The following is a 26,966-nucleotide window of genomic DNA, read 5'->3' as shown; positions in this document are numbered from 1 at the left end:
CTAGTCAATAGTTCTGACACTGAAGTAGTTGATAACTACACTGTTCCTTAGACTCTTTTCACCAGTGCTTCTGATCACCACTTTAAAAAAAAACAGGAAAATGGAAGAAATAGGAGTTAGAAGAGCTGAAGTCTTCATAGTGCTTAGACTTTTTCAAGTCTATACTTACAATAGAAATGGAGTTTTAAAAGAGAAATTTTAGTTCACAGATGAAAAGTTTAGGAAACAGATGTGCAGACAAGTTTTTATATTAATATTGTATCTAAAACTTTATAGTTCTCTCAATTCAAATCTTGGCTGATTGCTTACAATATTCAAGGTACCATGCTAAGTGTGGGGAGAGATACGGAAATCTGTAATACAATCCCTGCCTAGAAGAAGCTTAAACTTTTCATTGTAACTAAGCAATTTTTAAATGTTCTGATAAAATAAAAACAGAGAGCGGGAAGTCCACTTTAAAATGAATACATTTCATCTCCACAGGCAATTGCTGTTTTTGCACGAAGATATCCTTACCTCACCTGTACCTGGAATATTTACCCAAATTTGGGTGGTGATGGCGGTTAGTATTGCAACATTTTATAAAGTATCATTTATAATTATTTAGAGCAATATTGCTAAGCATTAATTTGGGTATTAATTATAGCTCAAATTGAAGATAGTTTATGAAGATTAATTACATTGTGTTACAGGTTGATCAAAACATTAACAGACTTTAACTTTGATATACCTCATGTTTAAGATCCATTTTTGTGGCTCAAAATTCATATTTAGTTTTCTCTGTCATTGATATTAAAATAAATATTATCAATGAATAAAATATGTTAACAGCATAGTTTTTAAGATAGCACAGACTTAATCCTTTTTTATATTTTATTCTTTAGAATTACATTTAATATAAAAGAAGTTCCTTGTTCCAACAGATCTCCAGTTATTTTTAAAGAACTTGGGTCAACATGTTTTTTTATTTTGGAAATTTCATTAAAGTGTTTTTCTTACTTAGGAAAATTAGAACAAGAAATATATTTTCCAGTGCTGTATATAGCTCTTATTCTGATATTTTAATTTCCCAGAAATTAATATTTATTAACAGTGCTGATAGATCATTCAAAATCTTTAGTTTTTTATTTTTCTTCTAAGGTTTTAGGTTTATATCCATTTTTAATCTTCTCATCCTTAATATGGTTTTTAAGAAAGACAAGATGTTGGTGAACAAGTAGACAGTAATGTCTCTATATTCTTTTCTACCTGAAAAACTTATGAAATGAGGGCATTATTTTAGAGTTCTCACAAATTCTAGTATCCTAACCTTAGCAAGAATAAGAAGAAAGTCACCATCTAAAAATATGTTTTGAACTTTCTCTTGATCTTCCACTTGTGTCCATTTTCCTTATTCATGTCTAAGAAATTACTGTTTATTAATAAAGGTATTAAATATTTATTACATGAAATTTACTGGCCTTTTCCTTTATATGGGTTCTGGATTCAGGTCATTTCCAGAAAGGCTTTCCTCACTTAGGAATGTACCCACAGATTCTATTGGGTTTCCCAGAAAGTTCATTTGGTTTTTTTCTGTAAGATGACACTTGTAGCACTTCATTGTCTTTAACTTCATTTGAAACAGTTGTTAGACTGTATTGTGACAGCTGTCAGTCATATCAGCATGCATTTTTTAAAAAAAATCAAAACTGATACATTTTTGTGTAGCCATTTTAATATTGAAGATGGAAGAAAAAAGCACCACTTTCAGTAAATTATACTTTATTATACAAGAAAGGTGGGCTTCCCTGGTGGCTCAGATGGTAAAGAATCTTCGTGCAATGCAGGAGACGCAGGTTCAATCCCTGGGTCAGGAAGATCTCCTGGAGAAGGAAGGCAACCCACTCCAGTATTCTTGCCTGGAGAATCCCATGGACAGAGGAGCCTGGCGGGCCACAGTTCACGGGGTCGCAAAGAGTCGGACGTGACTGAGCAACTAACACTATACCAGAAAGGTAAAAAGCAGCTGAAACAGCAAAAAGATCTGTGCAATGTATGGAGAAGCTGCTGTGATTGATCGGACATATCAAAAGTGGTTTACAAAGTTTCATGCTGGAGATTTTTCGCTGGACAATGCTCCATGGCCAGATAGATCAGTTGAAGTTGATAGTGATCAAATCGAGACATTAATTGAGAACAATCAACGTTATACCACGTGGGAATAGCTGACATACTCAAAATATCCAAATCAAGCCTTGAAAATCAGTTGTACCAGCTTGGTTATGTTAATCACTTTGGTGTTTATGTTCCACATAAGTTAAGCAAGAAAAACCTTGACCGTATTCTGCATGCAATTCTCTACTTCAAACATAATGAAAAGCTTCCGTTTTTAAAACAAATTGTTATGAGTGATGAAAAATGGATACTATACAATAAGGTGGGACTGAAGATACTGTGGAACAAATGAAATGAACCACCACCAACCACAACTAAGCCTGGTCTTTATTCAAAAAAGGTGATGATGTGTATATGGGGGGATTGGAAGGGAGTTCTCCATTATGAGCGCCTTCCAGAAAACCAAACAATTCATTCCGACGAGCTGCTCCCAATTAGACTAACTAAGACCAGCACTCGACAAAAAGTGTCTGAAATTAGTCAACAGAAAAGGCATGATCTTCATCAGGATAATACGAGACCACATGTTTCTTTGATGTCCAGGCAAAAGCTGCTACAGCTTGGCTGGGAGATTCTGATTCATCCGCCATACTCACCAGAAACTGGACTTAAAGGTTTCCTTTTGTTTACAAAATTCTCTTAATGGAAAAAAATGTCAATTTCCTGGAAGACTGTAAAAGGTACCTGGAATAGTTCTTTGCTCAAAAAGATAAAAAGTTTTGGGAGGATGGAATTAATGAAGTTGCCTGGAAAAAGGCAGAAGGTAGCAGAACAAAATGATGAATACATTGTTCAATAAAGTTCTTGGTGAAAATGAAAAATGAAAAATGTGTTTTTTATTTTTGCTTAAAAACCAAAGGCGCTTTTTGGAAAACCCAATATTTAAGGAAGAGAATGATTATCACTTGCTTCTTTCTCCAGAGCATAGAAACTGTTAGGATGATGGTCCTCTGCTGTGTTCTGCTGTATAAATGTTTAAAGTCTTTATGTAGTGCGTTATTTAATAATATATTTAAGTCATTTTTATAAATATGGATTTTTTTTAATAGATAACATTTTATAAAGCTGGAAAACTTAATGCCTATATAGAAAAATATGGAGCTAAGGTAAGTTTTTAAAAGGATAATAATTCCAGATGTTGTTATTGATTTTGTATATTCAACTTATTTTGTTAGTAAACAAAAATTGGAATATCTTTCTCATAAGTTGTTTCTATGCATGTGAAAAAACTAATATTTTTTCTCAGGATAATTTTTTTGTGCACATTTAATAGAGAAAGGGGGAAGAGGCTTAATTTTGTTGGGTACTTTGTTGGGTACTTTTGTTGCAGGCATTTTATGTGACATAATTTCGTTTTTCATCTCTATTTTCCAAGAAGTGAATATCCCATGTTTACAGATAAAGAAACTGAAACCCAGAGAGGTGAAAAAATTGTCCACAATCATATAGCTAATAAGTTCAGTTCAGTCCAGTTCAGTTGCTCAGTCGTGTCCGACTCTTTGCGACCCCGTGAATCGCAGCACACCAGGCCTCCCTGTCCATCACCAACTCCTGGAGTTTACCCAAACCCATGTCCATCGAGTCAGTGATGCCATCCAACCATCTCATCCTCTGTCGTCCCCTTCTCCTCCTGCCCCCAATCCTACCCAGCATTAGGGTCTTTTCCAATGAGTCAACTCTTCGCATGAGGTGACCAAAGTACTGGAGTTTCAGCTTCAACATCAGTCCTTCCAATGAACACCCAGGATTGATCTCCTTTAGGATGAACTGGTTGGATCTCCTTGCAGTCCAAGGGACTCTCAAGAGTCTTCTCCAACACCACAGTTCAAAAGCATCAATTCTTCAGCACTCAGCTTTCTTCACCATCCAACTCTCACATCCATACATGACCACTGGAAAAACCATAGCCTTGACTAGATGGACTTTTGTGGGCAAAGTAATGTCTCTGCTTTTAAATATGCTATCTAGGTTGGCCATAACCTTCCTTCCAAGGAGTAAGCGTCTTTTAATTTCATGGCTGCAATCACCATCAGCAACGATTTTAGAGCCCCCCAAAATAAAGTCTGACACGTTTCCACTGTTTCTCCATCTATTTCCCATGAAGTGATGGGACCAGATGCCATGATCTTAGTTTTCTGAACGTTGAGCTTTAAGCCAACTTTTTGACTCTCCACTTTCACTTTCATCAAGAGCCTCTTTAGTTCTTCTTCACTTTCTGCCATAAGGGTGGTGTCATCTGCATATCTGAGGTTATTGATATTTCTCCCGGCAATCTTGATTCCAGCTTGTGCTTCCTCCAGCCCAGCGTTTCTCATGATGTACTCTGCATATAAGTTAAATAAGCAGGGTGATAATATACAGCCCTTGATGTACTCCTTTTCCTATTTGGAACCAGTCTGTTGTTCCATGTCCAGTTCTAACTGTTGCTTCCTGACCTGCATACAGGTTTCTCAAGAGGCAGGTCAGATGGTCTGATATTCCCATCTCTTTCAGAATTTTCCACAGTTTATTGTGATCCACACAGTCAAAGGCTTTGGCATAGTCAATAAAGCAGAAATAGATGTTTTTCTGAAACTCTTGCTTTTTCGATGATCCAGCGGATGTTGGCAATTTGATCTCTGGTTCCTCTGCCTTTTCTAAAACCAGCTTGAACATCTGGAAGCTAATAAGTAAGGGAACAAAAAAATATAGATTGTATTCCCCATGGTGATGAGTGTCTGGATCTTAGCAAAGAAAAAAGAATACTTGAAGGAGAGCATCTCTCGTGTCTCAGTACTCAGGCTGTTGACACTTTGCTAGAGCTCCCGTCATGTCTCTGCATGGGTGTCTGAGACACTATCCTTGGTTATTCTAGCAGCCTGTCCAGGCATCACTGCTGGCCTCTGTTCCTAGATCTAGTGGAGTTTGGAATGATGAGGTTTTTGGTCATCTTCAAGATGAAATGCTTTAAGTTCTAGGAGAATGATGAAGTCTCAATAATACCCAGAGATGCTTGGCAGTTCCCTGAGAAATACTTGAATAACCTGAAAGCTGATTTTAGCCATCATTTACCATTTGTGGGAAAGCAGTGTTCTTCTCACCTGTGTTGAGCCTTCACGATTATGCTCAATTTGTCTTTATCTGGATGCTTTCTACAGAGTAATAATCACAGCAGATAGTTATTGAACATCTATGATATACTGAGCACTTTGCTTGTTTCTGGAGATAAAGCTGGGAACCTGATAAACTTCTTGCCCTTGGGAATCTTAACGTAGAAAAATATTTTCCTCGTTTTTATTTATTGGGTGACAGTTCTTGGCTCTCTCACTTTTGTCTTGCTAACAAAGGCCCTGGCAGTGTTTTCCTCCGGGCTGCATTTGCAAGAATGTTTGTATAGCAAACAGCCCTGAGTGTTTCCTCATATGAATATGCTATTCTGTATGCAACTGAATACTCAAGGAGGGACTCCGCTGATAGAGTTTTCTCTCTGTGCAGCTCTCTTCTCTCAATACTCTGCCCTCCAAACTCTAGGTCCCCTGGCCTCCCTGGACTCTCGATTCTGTCCATTCAACCCAGGAAGCCCGCTGCCTCTTCCAGGATTCCCCCTCCCTGCACTGCAGCCTGGAAAGCCTCTGTAATCAATAGGCTGGGGTCTCATGAGTTTCCCAGCTCCTAGGGATTTGTCTTTTTTTGTTGCTTGATGTCCTGTGTCTTGTGAAACATTGTTTCATTTAACTTACCCAGTGTTTTAGTTATTTCAAGTGGGACAATGTATCTGGATCCCATTGGCCATAAGTGAATATTCTGACCTTTGAAAATTGTGTGCAAGTAGAGATACTTATTGCACTGTATGTGGTGCAAACACATGCAAACTGCTGGTTGCATGTGTGCCCATGTAAACATTTAACTGTTTTCTGATATTGGACTAGAGTGAACAGTAATGAAACATGTTGCAATGTAGTTCCGGGCTGGCTTCCTTTGTGCAGAGCAGAATACAAAGTCAAGTTTAAGGTTCTAGCACATGAGCTCCAAAGATTTAGGCTTATTGAGGCAGAATAAGCTGGTAGAATTTGGCCATTACAGTTACAGTGTCAAAGTGAATATATTTTAACACTTCTTTAACTTCAGAACCAGGTAGGATTAGCTGGAGTAATGGCTGTAACTTCTACCATGGATAGTCCAGTTTTGTTGGGAGGTGATCTAAGCACGCAGACATTTTCTCTTGAGTTTATAGGATAGCATAACAATTACTCTGAACTTGCCCATATTTTGTGCTTTAATATTTTTAGGTGGAGGCTCCACAACAAGTAATTCCTATGATTCTTCAAAACTGCCTTTCATATTCACTCACGGCTAGACTTGCTCCAGCCTGGAATAAAGCTGGCCATCTCTTGGTACAAGGTGACTTTATCTCTTTCAATCATTAGGGCTTTCTGAACCAGATTACTTCTATTATGTATGTCTGTTTTTAATTTCAAAATATATTGTTTTCAGGGAATTTTTTTTTCAAAAAATCTTTTTATTTTGTATTGGGGCATAGCTGATTAACAAACAATGTTGTGATAGTTTCAGGTGAACAGCAAAAAGACTCAGCCATACATATATTATACATGTATCCACAGGGAATGGCTTTTAAAGCATAGCCCCAGCCAAATATTCTTAAGCAAGCCCCCATCAACAAAATTGTCCTCTCCTTGTTTTGCGATTATATCCAGAGGAGGTCTCCTAGTGTTTCTAAGGAAAAAAAAGGTTTTATTATAGAATACTTGATGTTTACAAAGGAATAAATATAAGTTACAAAGCAGTATAATAAAATGAACACAAATTATGAGTGTTGTTGGAACCAAAAATCTAATCTGAATTTTGTGTTGTGATCTGTTTTCTCAATATTTTATACCAGGAAAAAATATTTGCAGGAAGAATTGAGTATTTCTGTCTTTTTAATTTAAGAGATACCTTTTGAGTGTTATTTTTTTTTCTCTGAACTATCATCAGATATTCATTTGTAGAAAACTGCATTGTAAAGCATTTTCTGCAGCTTTGATAACTTTGCATAAGAAAGTTATATTAAGCATGATTTACGAGTTTTAATAATATGTGTATCCTATGAATTTTTTAAGGAAGAGAATTTCTTTCTCAGATGGGAAAGCAAAGTGCTGTTGGTAAGTAAAAACATAAAAGTTAATAGATAAAACATTAATAAAATAGTTATTTAAAAAGTGTTACATATTGTTGGATTGTTAAAATCTTGATGATTAGGTTGTATCAAAAGTTAACCAGATACCGTTATAATCACAATTTCACTCAGGAAATCACTTCTGATTCAAAAATATATATTCTACTTCATGAGAAAAAAATTCACTTTTCTTAATTGAAATAAAAGCTGCATTTTTAATTTCTCTAGTTAAAGAAAATTGTAACTAAAAAAGAGTTTAATTTTGCAGGTGTTTATAATGTATAGTCTCTAGAACCACATTATAAGAATTCTTTAGTACTGTTGTAAGTAAAAGCTTTGGTTTTTTTAATGAGTACATGATTCTTGTTTTTTAAAAAAAGGTTGCCTAAAGAGACACAGATTGGGCCAATCTAATCTAACTCTTTTGTTGACATGCGTGGCTGTATTGCAGGTAGACACGTTCCTATCAGTAGTCCAGAGATGGCAGACAGATGGAGATCCTGAGCCAAGTAGACATTGTCAGTCATGGTGGTTTTCACCAGCATTTGACCATAGCCTTGAATCTACATATAATCCACAGACTGTTCCATCTGAGTTGACTTTCACGCTGAAGCCTGTTTGCCCCTCTTGCTCTGGGTTTATGTTTAAGTTGGGCAGTGGCAGTCACTGTGCTTCAGCTCTGGATGAATGACTTCTTTACCTGTCCCCAAACACTACCAGGAGACTACAGCTGTCAGAGAGTAAAGAGAACAGTTTAGGAGAGCAACACTCTTCACTGAGGTGTTAGAATTTTTTCTTTTAGTTTTACTGAATGTAATATTCTATAGCAAAACTTACAAGCTATAGATGTATAGCTCATTGGATTTTCACAAACTAATAATATCTTTATAACCAGTTCTCAGATCAAGAAATGAACATCACCAGCACACCCGAAGCCCCCACATGCTTTATTCCAGGTAGCACTATCTGACTTAGATGTTGTTGTGGAGTCACTAAGTCAGGACTTTTTGCGACCCCATGGACTGCAGCACACCAGCCTTCCCTGTCCTTCACTATCTCCCGGAGTTTGCTCAGATTCGTGTCCATTAGTCAATGATGCTATCTAACCATCTCATGCTCTGCAGCCCTCTTCTCCTATTGCCTTCAATATTTTAATTACGAGAAGGCAAGATAGAAGCCTTGGGGTTCTGAAAGATTTGAAATATATCTGCCAGTATATTTGAGGACATTTGTTAGTAAGTCAAAAACATGGGATGGTACCTATTCTGATTTAAGAAGAGTCTTCATTTTTCACATATAATAAATGTCAGGCTTCTAGGCGGCATCTGCTGAGTTTTCCTCTCAATTGTGGGATGTCTCATTTTTCTCATTGTAACCCTCCCCTACACATTGTACCCACATATATACTGTTCTGTGCCTTTGTCTTCTTTTAGATGTCTTACCTGTAGACCATCAAATAATATAGTATATTCACCATATAAGGTGACTATTTGAATTTTACCATGTGTGAAAAAAACTACATTCTTAACTGAATTTCTAACTTGAATAAATTGAGTTAATCTCTTATGTTACTAAAATACTTAATTTGTTAGGCTGGAGTAATAATCCCAGAAAGGTCATGCTTAATAATTTTATTTTCAGTATTAGATATCAATGTTACAGCAACTCAAGTTTGTCTAAGCGTAGAAGCTCACACAATCAGACTGCCACCACCTCAGGTACCACGTATTTTTATTTCTTAATATATAATTAATGTATTTTTATTACTATATAATTGATATATTTATTATCATTACTGATATGCTAGGAGGTTTTAATTTTTAATAAGAGTGGTGAGAAATTTTCTATTATCAAAATCCATATTATTAAAAACTTGACATATTTATATTGTCTTAAATCTGTTTACCAAAGAAAACATCATTCTGTCAGTTTAACACAGATCTAATTATGTTATTCCTTTGCTCAAAAATCTTTTTAGGTAGCATTCAAGACTCTACAACGCTGCCTTGCCTTAGCACCCGCTCTTTGCCTTTTCTTTCACCTTCAAATATTAAAAGTACTATTTCAGCTCATACTAAATATATTAATAATAAACCCCCATTGGCATTATTATAGTTTTTTTTAATCTTTTTTTTTTTTTTTTACCCCTAACACTTTCTGCCTTCTTCATAGAAGGATATGTCTTTTATTTTGCTTATTCTCACAGCACCCAATGCAGAAACGTTCACATTAATGGTAACTCAGTGAGTGTTATTTTCCTTCTTCTGTGACAGTGGTTCTCAGCAGAGAGGGGTGGAGGGTGAAATGAGTGATTTGTTCCCTATAAGACTTCTGTAATGTCGGAGAAAACTTGGCTCTCACGAGGTGGGAGGGGTGTGTTGCTACTGGTGGTAAGTGGATAGAGGCCAGGATGCTGCTGAATCTTCTACAGCACACCGGACAGCACCTCCACTCCCATCCCCACCAAGAGTTTTCCAGCCCAAACGATCGACAGTGTCCACACTGAGAAAGCCCAGGCACAGGACAAAAGACTCTTCTTTGCTTAGAGTACCCCTTGTTGTGCTATACACTCTGCTTGTTCTTCAAGGGCCAGCTCAAACGCTGCTCCATTCATTTCTCTATAATTTTTTGATTACTTGTTAGGTTAAGGCGATAGACAAGTCAAAAATGAATAGGATCTACATTCTGGCCCTGAAGAATTATGTAAGCCAGTAGGAAAGCTGACCTGAATATAAGTAATTGGAATTGTTACTGAGTCCACGCTCTTACTGCTCGCTGCATGCAGGTCAGTAGATTGAAGCCCAAGATGTTTGGGCAGAGACCTGTCAGCAGACAGAGAAGGTGGTGGACTAGTGTGCCAAAGAACCATCTTACCCACGTTCCAGTTCAGCCTGCTTTTATACTAAAGAGGGAGAGCGTGTGGCTAGTTGTTACAAACTTCTTGGTGCCCAAATCCTTTGTTCTTGCAGCTGTCCATGTTGGTCAAGTCACGATCTTCCCATAAACCTCCAGCAAGACAAAGGTCCCACAACTTTCTATCTCTATATGAATGAAAAGTGTTATACCTTTCAAGGTCAGACCTGGGAGACAGGGCTTGAGAATGGGCTATCACATATATTTCAGGTTGGTTCTTCTCTGTCACAGAGCCGGTGGCATAACGTGATTATCTTGTTCTGACAAGGAACCTCCCTAAGTCTCCAAACCCGCTGTAATCTTTCACCCACTAAAACCTCCACACTATGCCTCACCACATGTGTTTTTAGTGTCTCCGTTAATCTCAGAAACGCAATGGAAATTCAGAGCAGGATTAGTCATTGAACGTGGAGGAAAAGGGTCTAGATCTAGGCCTGTAAGGTTTGTATTGGCAGAGCAGGTAAATCAGTGTGGGGGCAGTGCTTTAAGCCAGGGCCTTGTGACAGTGCTGATGGCTTGTCCAGGAATTGGAAAATTGGCTGGGTCAGCTGGAGTTCATCAAGAAGCAGCAGGCAATAGAGTTAGAATGCTGTTTCCCCAAAGGTGAATGAATAAGAGCGAGGGATTTGAAACGTTCTCTCTAAACACAATGTCTTCTCATCCTTTAATATTTTATTTTGCACCTCACTTGAGGTCTCTCCAGCCTCTGCCTCACTGTAAGAAAATGGCCCACACGACCCAGAGTGAGAAAACTGTAAGTGGCAAGTAGTTGCCACAGACAGGGCACCTGAGGACCACAGAAAAAAGCATTCCAGATCTTGGAGAAGGGATACAGAAAGAGAGTGCAAGGGTTGGTTCTGTCCTCTTGCCTCCAGAAGACCCGAGAGAGGTATAACTTCCTAACACATCCTTGTCCTCCACTTTAAAAAATTTGTTTAAAATTTAATTAAGAAGCTATTCTGACAATATAAATATCTTCCTTTGGACAGAGATTCAACTCCCTGTAAATTAACATAATTAAAGAAACTGAAAGCCAGTCAAATAAGTACAAAATAGGAGTTTGGCTTTGGATGGTAAGAGGGAAAGCATGAAATATTTGATAAACTGTGTAGAGGAGAAAAAGGGGTGAGCTGAAACACTGATTACCTTGTGTAAAGTGGTTATACATTATTCAATGTAACAGGCTTTGAAACTGTTTCTTAACTGGCGGTGTATGTGTGATAAATCTTTTTTTTTTTTAATGAAATCTGTGTTTTTAAATGTTTCCTTTTGTTTGCCAAATTCTTTGGAGGACTTATGCATTAAATTCTTCTTTCTATCAAAAGCTAAGAGAATTTGATATTTCTCAGAGTATTATAAAGAATTTTGAAACTAACCAGAATGCTGTCATTGAGAAACAGTCCATTTTAAGCAACTGGTGCTATGTTTTGCCAAGGTGAGATTTCAGTTTGTAATATCTGGGATGGGTTTGGGATATAGTAGTTTTCTCTTATTTTGCTTCAACATTGATATGTGTAAAGTATAAACCATTTTTGTGAATTTTGGAAACTGAATTATAACTTTAAAAAGATATTGAAACAATATTGTCATACTTGCAGAAGCCATCAAATTACTAAAATAATTTTATTACACATTTGTATCTTTATTAGACCTCACTTTAAAACAGTAAAATTTCTAGATACTCATTATGAAATTACAACTATATATAACATCAATAGAACCTTATAAATGTGTACATATAGTTAATGATTCATTATCATTTGATATGAGCTAAGTTATAAGTTTGTACTATCTTCAAGGGAAAAAATGACTTGTTACTAACATAAATATGACTATTAGCATGAAATTTTAACCAGATTAGGAAGTAGTGGCATCTGCATTATAACTTGGTCATTGAAGCAGAGAAGAGGTAGATAGGGAACACAGATTTGCTTCCGATTCATTCAACTCTTAACAAACTTTTCCCTAAAGTCTAAAATTACCAGGCATACCTCTGTGTGCTAACACTGTATTAGTCATTGTTTTGTGTTTGTAACTGGCATATTGTTTGCATCAGTTCAACTTTGTTTTTCCTAACAATTCTTTGTTAAGAATTTAATACAATGTTAATTTAGAACTGGGAGCAAATGAGTAGCTTATTACTTATATGTTGATAGTTGCTAAAATTTTTGACTGCTTTCCAAATCACATAGTTGACTTAAACCAACCTAGGGATCGAAACCAGTTCTCTTATATCTCTTGCATTGGCAGGCGGTTTCTTTACACTAGTGCCACCTGAGAAGCTCCATGTCTAAGCACTGGCTCATAATATTTTACCAACTGTATTTTTTTGTAGTATGAAAATGGGACAAATGATAAGTATTCTTCACACCACACCCCCTGACTGTCCTTTTCACTCATATGAAGATTTCCAGATGCACTGGGATGGCCTGGTAAGGAATAGAAATATATATATTACATTAGTAGCTATTTAATTTTGCTTCTTGTAATTTAACCTTAAGTTTAGCTTTCACTCAAGAGAATTTCAACTTTGTTCTTCATTTTTAGTATGGCTATAAGCTTCCAGAAGACCTTGGAACTATTAAAATATACTGCAGCATCTACTTCAAAATGATAGGAGAAAGGATCTTCACATATCCTTTACAGATGCTCTCTGCCCACCCTAGGATCCAGGCATGACTCCTGGTAGAAAAGAACAAAATAATTGTACAGGATTCTCCTTAGCCAAGGGCTCCCTCCGGTGGCATATTGGACACTATTGAAACGGTGGAATTGAAAGAATGTCACTTAGTGAAAATTTCTTTTTTGGAGAATAATTTCACAGGCAAAGTTTAGAGGATTTAAATTGCACTTAATGCACCTCATTGGTTTGAGAAGATATTTTTCTTGACGTTATTTTTAAAAATCTACACACAGAGCACAAGCGCTCAGGTGAAACTCTCCCATCCTAGTTACTACTGGTTTCATCATTTTTGTTTCTTTGTATTCTGACCAGCTGGTATCTAAAAGGAAGAGGGAGGAGCCTAGTGTTCTCTTTCTGTATTCTATATTTCCTAACCCAAATCTTAATATAATTAAGTTGAAGTTAACAGCTATCAATTATTCCCCTTCATTAGATGCCAAGACATTATTCCAAGTCTTGAGAATGTTTTATGTCAGAAAAAGTTAACTGCTTTGCTCAAAGAACCACGTTCAGAGCTTGAATGAAATTCATATGTGGTGTTTCTCTGTGATGAATTTTTACTGTTCTTGGAGATGCAACTTGTTTATTGTTTACTGTGAACATTTACGTTTATAATCAATGAAGATCATAATGTCTTTTTTATAAATCATATTTTGGATAACTTAGTTTGCCAGTCTGTGGCAAGAGCCATATAGTAATAAAGGTACTACTGTGAGTTTTTTTTATTGTGAAAGTTAAAATTTAAAGTAGTTAGGATTTAGTTATTTGTGCCTTTTTAGCAGGTACAATTTTAAGACCTTTTTACATCAGTTTAAAAAAATGCTGTCTCCTATCTGCAAAAAAATGTCCCATTGTTCTTTAACAACGTTCAGGTACCCTCTTAGTTGCATCAGAAGTCAACCCATACAGTTCTTTCCAAGGGTAGATATGGAAGGTGTGTTGAAAAGTTTCCTTTCAGATTTAAAATCTAAACTGCCCCATATATGTGGACTTCCCATAAAGATGACAACTAAACCGTGCTACTACACACAAGGACTAACCATACTGCATTTGCAGGTGAGTAGTTTTCATGTCCTACCAAGTTCTCTAAGACGTGCTCTGCATGTATATTACCTGGATCTTTGCCGTCAGTGACGGACAACCTAGCCCGCTGTGCTATGTCTTCTCCCTCAGTTTAGTGTTTCCCTACTACTATTTGTTATTGTTGTGCTGTCGTTCCTATTATTATTGTATTCACCTTGGCATTATGGTAGTTGTTGGTCTATTTCTTCTAATTAATATAATGTGACTTCCTAGAAGGCAGAGAACATATCCTAAGTTCCTGGTACTTAATATATGTTCATTACATGATTTTTCAAAGAACCAGAGATTAAATGATCTTACAGGGTAATTTGGAAACACAAATCCAAGTTTTCTTTGAAGTTCTGTCACTTTGAGTCCAATTGATTGAGAAAGCTTTTGAATAATTGATAGAAATTGAATTAACTTGAGAACATTTTTATTGTAAGATGATATGCTAAATGAAATCTTATTTATGAAAAAAAATAATAAGTAGCAGTTTCAGCAGTACTGATGAAGAAAATAAGATGGCTTATCTTCACACTCAATAGGATACAATTTCTTTGTCAAAAGGCAACAAAATCAAAAGGGAAGCTTTGGAAGAACAAATGGAAATTTAATTTAAATTTTTCAACAAGAATCTTTCTTTTAAATGACAGATGTAATATGTTTTTATCAGAAGGAAAGACAAAGGTTTGAATAATTTGAGCAGTTTGAAATATAATATGGATTATTGGAATATTGCTGAGTCTCCTTTCTTGACTTACTAGCGCATTGTTTTATTGTAGCCTCCACTGCTCAAATGACTAAGGCTTTCATGTATGTTGACTTGCTGTGGCTCCAACACTTTGTCTCATGACATTTTTTGCTTTATGTTTTCAAGCCAGATCACATCATCTGTCACTAGCCAGCATGGGGGTCTGGTGTCCTTGGGTTAAGTGTCAACACCTCATATAAATGCTCTAAAAACATGACAGCCAAGATATGAGGTACTATAGGCGAGGCCATTTCGCTGGAAGGGCGTGTGGGTAGATGAATACCAACTGACATCTTTTTGAACTTTATGAATCTTAAAATTTTGGCCAGACATAACATCTTAAAGAGTTTATTTGCTGGCCAAGTCTAAATCTGAGGAGTTAGAAGACGTGTCATTACATCATGCACTTTTATCAAATATATTTGTATATTTATACCTAATATTTCCAGCCCATTTTGGAAATGGTGAATGCAGACAATGTATTTGTGAAAATTTGCTTCTTAAATGTAAAATAACACTTATATGGAATTTCTGGTCTTTATATTGCCTCTGATAATTGGAACATTAACAATAAGAATTTCTCCTACTCAGTTTTATTGAGCGCCTTCTGTATGCCTTCTCATTTAATTAGCAAAATAGACTCTTGGGGTAAAAGATTGTTTTCTTAATTTTGCAGAAAGGGAAACTGAAGCTCACAGCATTCAAATAATTAAGCCAAAGCCACACAGTTAAATACATTGCAGAATTAAAACTGAAACCTGAAGAATCAGATTCTTAGTTCTAAAATTGGAAAGTTTAGATTTGTGGTTAAGATCTCAGGCTCTGGAGACAGGCTGCCTGGGTTTGAACCCCTTACTACTTATATAATCTTGGAAGTGAAAGTTGCTCGGTCATGTCCAACTCTTTGTGACCCCATGACCTATACAGTCCATGGAATTCTCCAGGCCAGAATATTTGAGTGGGTAGCCTTTCCCTTCTCCAAAGGATCTTCCCAACCCAGGGGTCGAACCCAGGTCTCTCGCATTGCAGTTGGATTCTTTACCAACTGAGCCACAAGGGAAGCCTGTGTATAATCTTGGACAAGTTATTTGATCTCTCTGTGCCTCCGTTCCCCCAGCTGTAAAATGGGGCACCGCAGTAGTGGTAACGCTAGTACTCATCACAAATTGGGCTCTCTGGAAAGCCTGCTCTGAAACAGAGTCCAGTGTATGTGATGATTGTTGAGAACTACCCTTGGAGTCAACACCTATGGAAGTCAGGGAAGGAAGATTGGGTGAAGGGAGAAGTCAAAACCAAAGCAGGTACTAAAATGGCCAATCACGGTGGTTCTGCATTGGCCAAAATAGCAGGCCTTTATACCCCCTTCCAATCTGTCGTTAGATTTGGACCACCTCAAGACAGGCAAATTCTAGGGTGAGATGGGTGTCCATAACCGAGGCCCTCTCTGCAGGGGCTGACTGCCAAAGGAGGTTTGCTGATAGCACCTGGCAGTGGGGATCCCCCTTTCTGGAAGGAGCTCTACGCAGCACATCACCGTTTCCTTCCCAGAGCCAGACTACACAGGGTTTTGTGGTTTTTATTTTCAGAATAGATAATCCTCCTTGGAACAGTTGCTTATATTTAAGCCTTCAGTAAATGTTAGTTTCTGTTATTGCTACCACCTTGTTAGCTCTAAGAGTCATGCAGTACTAAAAAACAATAAATTAAAAAAATGAAAAATAAATGGATCAAACTGCTTGAAAAAACTCAACTGACTTAAAAAAGGGTTTCATAAATTAGCAGGAATGCCTAGCCCAATTAGCTTTTAAAAAAAAATTATGAGAATTCTCCAAGATACATAAAAGAAATTACTCTACCTGGGTGTTGATTGGAAGGACTGAAGTTGAAATTGAAACTCCAATACTGTGGCCACCTGATGCAAAGAGCTGACTCATTGGAAAAGACCCTGATGCTGGGAAAGATTGAGGGCAGGAGGAGAAGGGGACGACAGAGGATGAGATGGCTGGATGGCATCACCGACTCGGTGGACATGGGTTTGGGTGGACTCCAGGAGTTGGTGATAGACAGGGAGGCCTGGCGTGCTGCGGTTCATGGGGTCACAAGGAGACGGACAGGACTGAGCAAATGAACTGAACTGAATGAACTCTTGTATGCCTACCATCTGGTTACTCCTTGACATATTTTTGGAGTGCAGGGTAAACTGTAATATTTTAAAACAAATCCAGGATATGCTATTATTTAATTTATAAAGACTTTAGTATTAATATGTGTCTTTTTCTGATAAGAGCTTTTTTAAAAATAGTATTTAACAGTAATTCCCGTGTGTGTGTGTACTTAGCTGCTCAGTCATGTCCTACTCTTTGCAACCCCATGGACTCCTCTGTCATGGAATTCTCCAGGCAAGAATACTGGAGTGGGTAGCCATTCCTTTCTCCAAGAGATCTTCCCCACCTAGGGATCGAAGCCAGGTCTTCTGCATTGCAGGCAGATTTATTACCATCTGAGCCTAGTTCATATTCTAATTCCCTATTTATCTCAAAGATTTATTTTAGAGGTTTTGTTTAAATCAGAATCCAAGCAAGGTCCACTTAATTTGGTTGTTATATCTTTTAGATCTCTTTTATTATATAACATCCCAAACTCCTTTCCCTTTTATTTATGCCAGTTATTTGTTGGGAAAAATGGATCATTCACCCTGGAAAATGTTCCGTATTTTGCGTTTGGATGATGGTTTCCTTGTTGTCGTGTCTTTTAAACTTAACACTTTCTTCTAAGACCCATATTTCCTACAAATCTCTAGTTAAATCTGAGCTTAACTGAATCCTGGTTCGACTTTAAGTAAAGAAACACTCGGGTGGTGCAAGGCACAGAACCAGATTTTAATAGATAAAGCACATTTGACCATCATTTTAGTTAGTCTTCAAGCTTTATTTAAATATTTCCTTAAATCTAGGCCTCTGTTAGATATCTGTTTAAATATAGGCTAAAGCTTTTGGTTTCCCTCTGTAATTTTACATAAATGTACAAAGTTATATAAATTGTATGCAGTTCTAGAAATTAAAAGTCACCTAAGCCACAGTGACACCTGGTAGAATAGTGGTCATAATGTGGTAAAGCATATGTTTTCTCTTAAGTTATTATTTTACAAAGCTTTGGTTTGTTGACAATTTACGTATTTTAAGTTCTGTGAATTATTTATGATTTCATCTGCTGTTGACATAAGCCCTTTTTGTAGCCTTTAAAAAATTTTTGAATATAAACCTAGAGGTTTCCCCCTTTGGGCTGTTTACTATATTTTAGAAATTGAAAGAATGCATAAATAATATATTGACAGGGTAGGGGGCAAAAAAAGCTCCTGGAAATGATTTCCATCAGAGGTATATTCCTGAAAGACAGATGAAGATGAAACTGAATGTGAATGTAAATGTTTCAGATATATATTCTAGATGAGCTTTACATCAGAATACAAGTAACCTATTCTTATATAAATCTGCCTAGATTGAGCTTTTCTTTCTGTATCCCAAGTAGTATGTATGCTGTTTAACAGTTATTACAGTTTATAAAAACCAAGAGTCTAAAAATGTTCTTGGATTTTCTGTAATTGATTTCAACTTAATTCTTGAACCATTTTTTTCATCAAACAGAAAATATTCAGTCTAGGCACTTTAAGATGATTTAATCACTTCTGACAAAGCATCTTTTTGAGATAGAATTTTATGCAAGTTTAGAAATCATTCTCCCCGTGGTAGTATCTGTGTATAGAGGAAAGCCTCGTAGGGTGAGGTTGGTGGTGTGTGGTGAAGTGCATGTGGTATGTTTACCTAATATGATCCGCACCAGGAAAGTGACTGTCCTAAGCTCTGTTTCCAGACATCTACAAAGCTGGTGAGTGGACACTTGGACTTCTGATAACTCTGCCACCAAAATTCCAAAGTCATCCATAAGTAAACCTTTCAGCAGAAACTACAGAAGTATGACTTTACCTCACTTCTTTCTTCCAAATATTGTATGAGTGCATCAGATTGGTTGATCTTAAATCACATCCTGAACCCTAGCTGCAAAGGAGAAAATGTTCATTTTAGATTTCTAGGCTCTAGAAAGAGTGCTAAGAGAAGGAAATGGAGTTATTGCTTAAAGCCTCCAAAGTTCCTGTTTGGCATAAAGTTTTATAAATAGATAGTTGTGATGATTACACAGCAGAAATACAGTGGGGGATATACTTAATGCCACTGAATTGTATGCTTAAAAACAGTTAAAATGGTATATTTGATGTTTTATGTTTTTTTACCACAATTTGTTTAAGAAGACTATGAACACTTGTTTGTCCTTGATATATCTGACAAGTCAGTTTGACAAATATTTCCAAAACGCTTCCAGGTACCTGGCACTCTAGTAGGCAATGAGAAGACAAAATGATTAAGACAGTCACTGCCCTATAGTCAATATCATACTTACTCTGAAAGGCCCTGTGTAAATGCCTCTTCCATTACTTTAATTTCTTTGAATAAGTGTTTTGTTAGTAACTGTGTGGAGGATTTAAGAATGTGAAGGATGTAAGAATAAGTAACTCATGGTTCCTACCCTCAAAGAGTCTAGTATTTATGTAGGGAGAGTGAACATGCACACTAAAAGACAAGAGCGCGACATTGTCCTCTTTTTTTTTTTTTGGTGACAAATACTGACTGATACATGATCTTTGGGAAGCTGAAAGGGAAAAAATGGAGAGAAGAGGGAAAGACATTCTGAGGGAGAAAGATGCAAGAGCACGTTTTAAAGACAATGGGAGTAGCTAAGTGTATAGTTTTTACAGTTCATTTACTGTAGAACACATTTAGAACACAACCTCATCTTAAAACATTATCTTGAATGGATAGTATTGAAAGTAGGAAACAAATCATAAGAAATACACACATGTCCTCAATAAGGCCCATCTGTTTTTTGTTTTTCTTTAGCTGTTCTATATATTGTAGTGTTACTTTTTATTCTTATCTTGATGATATTTTATAAGTTATTTCTTTTCCTTTAAGGACAATTTTACATTTTCTAATGTTTATCCTTTCAGGAAGGCAAAGTCAAGCCGCCCAATCTAACCTCTAGGCAGAGGTTCGGGTCCTCTCGAGCTCAAGCCCCTTCCACAAGACCCGCCCCGGCTCCGAGCTTCCCGCCGTGCTCAGTAGCTGCGGGCCACAAGGGGGAGCTCTGGGTCAGCCAGCCGAAGCCCTCGGGGTCCTCTGCTCTGTGCCTCCAACCGGAGTCTGTTCAGAGCAGCAAGAAACCACCGTCTGAGCAGGCCGCACAAGTACTGGAAGTATCCAAGCCCAACAGAGGAAATGCTCAGGTTCAAGACACAGACTTTAGCTCCCAACATAATATTGCCCCTAAATTCATACCAGTTTTCAAAAGTCGACCGTTACAGATGAACAAAAGTATCTTAGCACCTGAGAATCTGAGAAGAAAACGTGTTGATACAGAATCTAAGTTGTTTTCACTGAAATCTAGTGAGATCCAGGACGATAAACAGAACTTACATCCAAGTACTAAGAAAAGACCTAATCATAGCGTTCAGATGAAGGCTAAAAGTCTGAATCCCAAGACTTCCAGATCTCTGCAAGAAAAAAACACCGAGTCCTATGGAAATATGACAGAAAATCCCCTTTCTAGTAGAAAATCATTGATCATGAGTTTAAGTGAAAGTAAACAACTGTCTAATAGTTCAGTATTTCAGATGCCAACTAGGAATTTAGGTGTAATAAAAAGTGCTGTTGGCTCCCAAGTGAATGGAAAAGAGAATTTGACAAGCAAATATGTAACACAAATTTTAGGGAAAAGCCACGAGTCACTAAAAGTGAAAAGACAACCACATATTTTTGAATCAGACACAGATCCGGAAGATTCCCAACCGCTACAGCCGCAATCAATTGATAAAACTAAAGAAGCTAATGTAACTGACCACCGATTAACAGTAAGCAGAACAGTCCCCAGGTCTAAAAAGAAATTATGTCCGGACTCTCCAAAAACGTCAAAGAAGTGTCACTCCAATACTGTCCTTTGTGGACAATCCTGTGCTTCTAGGAAACAGGTAAAAAAAAGCAATTTTAATCTGGGGCCACTCATCATGTGATACACTTTTAAACCCCCTAAATAAAGATTTAAATGATTTGCCAAAGATCTAGAAACACACTGAGAATCAGAATATCTAACACACCTGCAAGTATATACAATTAATTTATAATAAAATGTGACTCTTCAATCTGGTTACAGATACATCACTTGGGCAAATCAAAACTCAAGAAGTCTCTCATTCCTAAAGCTTAGGACATGGATGTGAAAGACGGAAATATCCACCAGGTAACTTCGGTGATAACTTCTGAGTCGTTTTTTATGACATTACCCAAATTGGAATCACCTAGATTAGGGGTCCCCAGTCTCATGTACCAAAGGAGCTACCTTTAATTACTTGAAGCCTTAAAATCTAGGAAATAGTAAATGGTGGGGACAGTACAGCCCTCGACGAAGGACTGTGCACAGCAGCTGTGGTGTGTTGTAAGAGGTCCCTAAAGAGGGGTGAGGTAGAGGGCTCCCATCGCTGGCTCCCACCCACTCTGTTCTGGGATCTCGGCAGACTAAGAAGAGGGCACTGCAGCAACAGACTGCCTACAGATATAAATTTCACAGCCGTTAAAACACCTACCTTTTGGACTCTCACCCAAGATAACTAACCTCAAATGATGTTTCCAAAGTTAATCATTAGGTTCAAGTTTACTCCAAACAATTTTACAGTGCTGGCTAGAGTTAAACATGAGATTTAGCTGAAAATGCTGAGTCCACAGCTCTGAAATCACAAAACCATGCATCTGGAAAAAGCATTTTATTTTGTCCTACCATCTGTTTAATCTAAGAACAAACATATTACTAAAATATATACAAATACTTTTCTGCATAGAACTGTTGGAATATTTTCAATTCAAATTGATTATGAACAAACTAGAAAGCATTTTCTTGTTTTCTCTTCCAAATGCTATTTCTTTCCATAATTAATAGAATTTTAGCCTGATTTGAATTAACCAAAAGATAATTAAGTCTGTTTTCATTTATTTTATAATTTTATGTTTCATGTAGTTTTTGATGTCTTTCTTTAAACAACCAGTAGGTGGTTGAGGAAAATTTTTTATTTCCATTGTTTAAGATAATGAAATCTACTCTGGGTTTCATATTGTTTTAGAAGTATAGCACTTTGCCACTTTGAATTTTGTTGTTGTTTAGTCTCTAAGTCCTCTCCAACTCGTTTGTGACTCCAGACTGTAGCCCTTCATGCTCTGTCCATGGGATTTCCCAGGCAGGAAGACTGGAGTAGGTTGCCATTTCTTTTTCAAGGGGATCTTCCCAACCCAGAGATCAAACCCACGTCTCTTGAGTTTCCTGCATTGGCAGGCAGGTTCTTTATCACTAGAGTCACCTGGGAAGCCTTCTTTGAATTACATAAGACCTAACACAATTTTTAACAATTAAAAAATCATTCCATCAGCTAGGCAGAATAACATGATGAGAAAAATCATAGGATATTATTGTAGAAAATAATATCCCCCAAATATAAAATTAATATATATGCCTGTAAAATTTTTGAATAATACAAAACAGGTTCAAGAAAAGGTAAAAAATAAAAATAAAAAACCACCTGCAATTCCTCTTTGCAGAGATAACCACTCTGAACAATGGATGGACATGTACACATTCCTGTGAACATGGAATCAGGCTCCATATGCTGCTGTGGAAACTTTTTTCACTCAACAGGCTTTTTCATCATTGGATAGTATTCCATTGCATGTGGATATACTGTATTTGACTGTTCCTAATGATTGACATTTAAGTTGTTACCAACCTTTCACTACAACAACAAGCATTACATAATTAGTCTAGTACAGATCTTTGCAAAATGTCCGTTATACAGTAGTTTTATTCATTGGAAATGTCTTTATTTTACCTTTACTATTTTTATTATTGAAACTTGCTTGAATTCGTTATTTTTACTGTTAAAATTTTCAACCACAGAACATACAGATAATAGTGTAAAAAACCTCTGAGTACCTATCACCCTGCTTCAAGAATTATTAATATTTTACCACCCTATTTCATCTATTTCTCACTGATATACTTTTTTACTATACTAATTTAAAGCAAATTCAGCCCATCATGTGGTTTTACCCTAAATATATTTTCTCTTACAGATAAAGCATAGAATATTTTTAAAGAAAAATAAAAGAATGTGTTTATGTACATTACATTTTGAAGGTCTACTGTATTGTTGTTGAATCACTAAATTTCATTTTAGTTTAATAGGCAAGCTAACAGAAAGTCCTCAATAAAAATAAAATTGTTTCACAGAAGAACTAGAGCCTTCAATCATATAATTGGGATATTGGAGGGAGATTTTGTTTGTTCAGTCTTGAAATGATAAGACTGCAGTTGACCATGTGGTCTAGTGTCCAGCAATCCCATTCCATTCTGGGTTCCTGGCAAAGATGCAGAAGTATAAATATATCGAAGCAAGTGTCAACAATGACATTTGGTCTAATATTTAAAAAGAGGGAAACCAAAATGGAGTTTCTGTTCTAACAAGTATTATTCTGGCTTTTAAACATTTTAGATATTTAATTTACAAAATGTGATATAATTGTTGTGGTAAGATATTTAAAGAAACCAAAAATCCTTATTGATGTTCCACTGGAATAATCCTTCATTAAAAAAGAGCTAGTAGAGAGTCAAATACAAGTTGAACTTAGATTTTTTTTAGTGTCACTTGCTGATTTTGCTACTTCACTAAACCATTGCAATTAAAGGCAAAAATGAACACAAATTTTATTTCAAAACTGTAAATATAATTATTGCTCTTGAAATTGTACCTTGTTAGTTTACTGTATACCTTTGCTGTAAAATTTTCTATTTTCCATAATTATCTCTATTTTAGAATTATTTTACCATTTTCATAGGGAAGTACATCTGCTTTAAACCCTATTTTGAATATGTCTTTCTAATTCTAAAACTAGTATGACGGACAACTAGTAGACTGCAGTAAAATCGGTCTGTCCCTTTGTGAGGCTCTGGTGAAAATCTTTGTTTATGCAAGTGCTGTTAATAAGGATAAATATTTGATCATTGATCCATCACCCACAACACGTACTCATTCCTGAAACCGGCGCCTCCTGTTCCTTGTATCTCTAGACTGCCTTCCTTTGCTGTTCTGTTATCACACCTCAGGTAGTTACCACTTATTTTACTATTAGACTTGGCAAAATAATTTAAAAAGATAAATCCACTTGATCAAGTAGTGTATCTTCCTGTTCATTATATAAAAAATCTTGATAGCCCCTCCTCCACTCCATTAGTGTCTAAAACTTAGAATTTATAAGAAAGTATTTCTTTAGATAAATATTAACCTACATGACAAGCCACTACATATTAACTACATGGCCTGAGCTACCCCGCGCCTGAGGTCAGGGACGGCGGCCGAGAGGAGCTACCGTGACTCAGAGGTAAGGGGCGGCAGCTGCGCTTTGTTGGAGCAGCTGTGAAGAGAGAACCCGCGTCCAAGGTAAGAGAAACCCAGGTAAGATGGTGGGTGCCGAGAGAGGGGATCAGGGGGCAGACAGGCTGAAACTACAGTCACGGACAACTAGCCAATCTGATCACATGGACCACAGCCTTGTCTAACTCAATGAAACTAAGCCATGCCATATGGGGCCACCCAAGACGGAGGGTCATGGTGGAGAGGTCTGACAGAATGTGGTCCACTGGAGAGGGGAATGGCAAACCACTTCAGTATTCTTGCCTTGAGAACCCCATGAACAGTATGAAAAGGCAGAGAAAGATAGGACACTGAAAGATGAACTCCCCAGGTTGGTAGGTGCCCAATATGCTACTGGAGATCAGTGGAGAAATAACTACAGAAAGAATGAAGGGATGGAGCCAAAGGAAAAACAAGACCCAGTTGTGCATGTGACTGGTGATAGAAGCAAGATTCAATGCTGTAAAGAGCAATATTGCATAGGAACCTGGAATGTTAGGTCCATGAATCAGGGCAAATTGGAAGTGGTCAAACAGGAGATGACAAGAGTGAACATCAACATTCTAGGAATCAGTGAACTAAGATGGACTGGAATGGGTGAATTTAATTCAGATGACCATTATATCTACTACTGTGGGCAGGAATCTCTTAGAAGAAATGGAGTAGCCATCATAGTCAACAAAAGAGTCTGAAATGCAGTACTTGGATGCAGTCTCAAAAATGACAGAATGATCTCTGTTCGTTTCTGAGGCAAACCATTCAATATCACGATAATCCAAGTCTATGCCCCAACCTGTAATGCTGAAGAAGCTGAAGTTAAACAGTTCTATGAAGACCTACAAGACCTTCTAGAACTAACACCCAAAAAAGATGTCCTTTTCATTATAGGGGACTGGAATGCAAAAGTAGGAAGTCAAGAAACACCTGGAATAACAGGCAAATTTGGCCTTGGAGTACAGAATGAAGCAGGACAAAGGCTAATAGAGTTTTGCCAAGAGAACGCACTGGTAATAGCAAACACCCTCTTCCAACAACACAAGAGAAGACTCTACACATGGACATCACCAGATGCTCAACACTGAAATCAGATTGATTATATTCTTTGCAGCCAAAGATGGAGAAGCTCTATACAGTCAGCAAAAATAAGACTGGGAGCTGACTGTTGATCAGATCATGAACTCCTTAGTGCCAAATTCAGACAGAAATTGAAGAAAGTGGAGAAAACCACTAGACCATTCAGGTATGACCTAAATCAAATCCCTTATGACTATACAGTAGAAGTGAGAAATAGATTTAAAGGACTAGATCTGATAGAATACCTGATGAACTGTGGATGGAGGTTTGGGACATTGTACAGGAGACAGGAATCAAGACCATCCCCAAGAAAAAGAAATGCAAAAAAGCAAAATGGCTGTCTGAGGAGGCCTTACAAATAGCTGTGAAAAGATGGGAAGAGAAAAGCAAAGGAGAAAAGGAAAGATATACCAAGTTGAATGCAGAGTTCCAAAGAATAGCAAGGAGAGATAAGAAAGCCTTCCTTAGTGATCAATGCAAAAAAATAGAGGAAAACAATAGAATGGGAAAGACTAGAGATCTTTACAAGAAAATTAGAGATACCAAGGGAACATTTCATGCAACGATGGACTCAAGAAAGGACAGAAATGGTAGGGACCTAACAGAAGCAGAAGATATTAAGAGGTGGCAAGAATGCACAGAAGAATTCTACAAAAAAGTTCTTCAAGACCCAGACAATCACGATGGTGTGATCACTCACCTAGAGCCAGACATCCCGGAATGTGAAGTCAAGTGGGCCTTGGGAAGCATCGCTATGAACAAAGCTAGTGGAAGTAATGGAATTCCAGTTGAGTTATTTCAAATCCTGAAAAATGACACTGTGAAAGTGCTGCACTCAGTATGCCAGCAAATCTGGAAAACTCAGCAGTGGCCACAGGACTGGAAAAGGTCAGTTTTTGTTCCAATCCCAACGAAAGGCATTGCCAAAGAATGCTCCAACTACCACACAATTGCACTCATCTCACACGCTAGTAAAGTAATGCTTAAAATTCTCCAGGCCAGGCTTCAGCAATATGTGAACCATGAACTTCCAGATGTTCAAGCTGGTTTTGGAAAAAGGCAGAGGAACCAGAGATCAAATTGCCAACATCCGCTGGATTATCGAAAAAGCAAGAGAGTTCCAGAAAAACATCTATTTCTGCTTTATTGACTATGCCAAAGCCTTTGACTGTGTGGATCACAATAAACTGTGGAAAATTCTGAAAGAGATAGAAATACCAGACCACCTGACCTGCCTCTTGAGAAACCTGTATGCAGGTCAGGAAACAACAGTTAGAACGGGACATGGAACAACAGACTGGTTCCAAATGGGAAAAGGAGTACATCAAGGCTGTATATTGTCACCCTGCTTATTTAACTTATATGCAGAGTACATCATGAGCAACACTGGGCTGGAAGAAGCACAAGCTGGAATCAAGATTGCCGGGAGAAATATCAATAACCTCAGATATGCAGATGACACCACCCTTATGCCAGAAAGTAAAGAAGAACTAAAGAGCCTTTTGATGAAAGTGAAAGTGGAGAGTGAAAAAGTTGGCTTAAAGCTCAACATTCAGAAAACTAAGATCATGGCATCTGGTCCCATCACTTCATGGCAGATAGATGGGGA

General features: G+C 37.2%; 1 protein-coding gene across 2 annotated transcripts in view; it reads left to right on the top strand.

Moving 5' to 3' along the window:
• C14H18orf63 (chromosome 14 C18orf63 homolog) overlaps window positions 1–23,105 on the top strand; it is a 37,917-nt gene extending 14,812 nt beyond the window's left edge. The window contains exons 3-14 of one of the 2 annotated variants that reach the window (XM_081562846.1): window positions 484–562; window positions 3,204–3,260; window positions 6,423–6,534; window positions 7,254–7,295; window positions 8,951–9,027; window positions 11,548–11,657; window positions 12,558–12,654; window positions 12,770–12,846; window positions 13,769–13,961; window positions 19,784–20,800; window positions 20,983–21,069; window positions 22,416–23,105. In XM_081562846.1, coding sequence (XP_081418972.1) covers window positions 484–562; window positions 3,204–3,260; window positions 6,423–6,534; window positions 7,254–7,295; window positions 8,951–9,027; window positions 11,548–11,657; window positions 12,558–12,654; window positions 12,770–12,846; window positions 13,769–13,961; window positions 19,784–20,800; window positions 20,983–21,036 — 1,915 coding nt within the window. In that variant the 3' untranslated portion in view covers window positions 21,037–21,069; window positions 22,416–23,105. Of the gene's footprint in view, window positions 1–483; window positions 563–3,203; window positions 3,261–6,422; window positions 6,535–7,253; window positions 7,296–8,950; window positions 9,028–11,547; window positions 11,658–12,557; window positions 12,655–12,769; window positions 12,847–13,768; window positions 13,962–19,783; window positions 20,900–20,982; window positions 21,070–22,415 lie in introns of those variants that run through there. The other variant, XM_081562847.1, reaches the window with a different exon arrangement.
• The last annotated feature ends 3,861 nt before the right edge of the window (window positions 23,106–26,966 follow it).

Source organism: Giraffa tippelskirchi, chromosome 14 (genome assembly GCF_054371585.1).
Source record: "Giraffa tippelskirchi isolate mGirTip1 chromosome 14, T2T-mGirTip1v1.2.pri, whole genome shotgun sequence".
In the NCBI taxonomy this organism is placed as follows: Eukaryota; Metazoa; Chordata; class Mammalia; order Artiodactyla; family Giraffidae; genus Giraffa; species Giraffa tippelskirchi.
The sequence above is the reverse complement of the archived record's forward strand: the minus strand, read 5'-3'. Positions and strand labels throughout refer to the sequence as shown.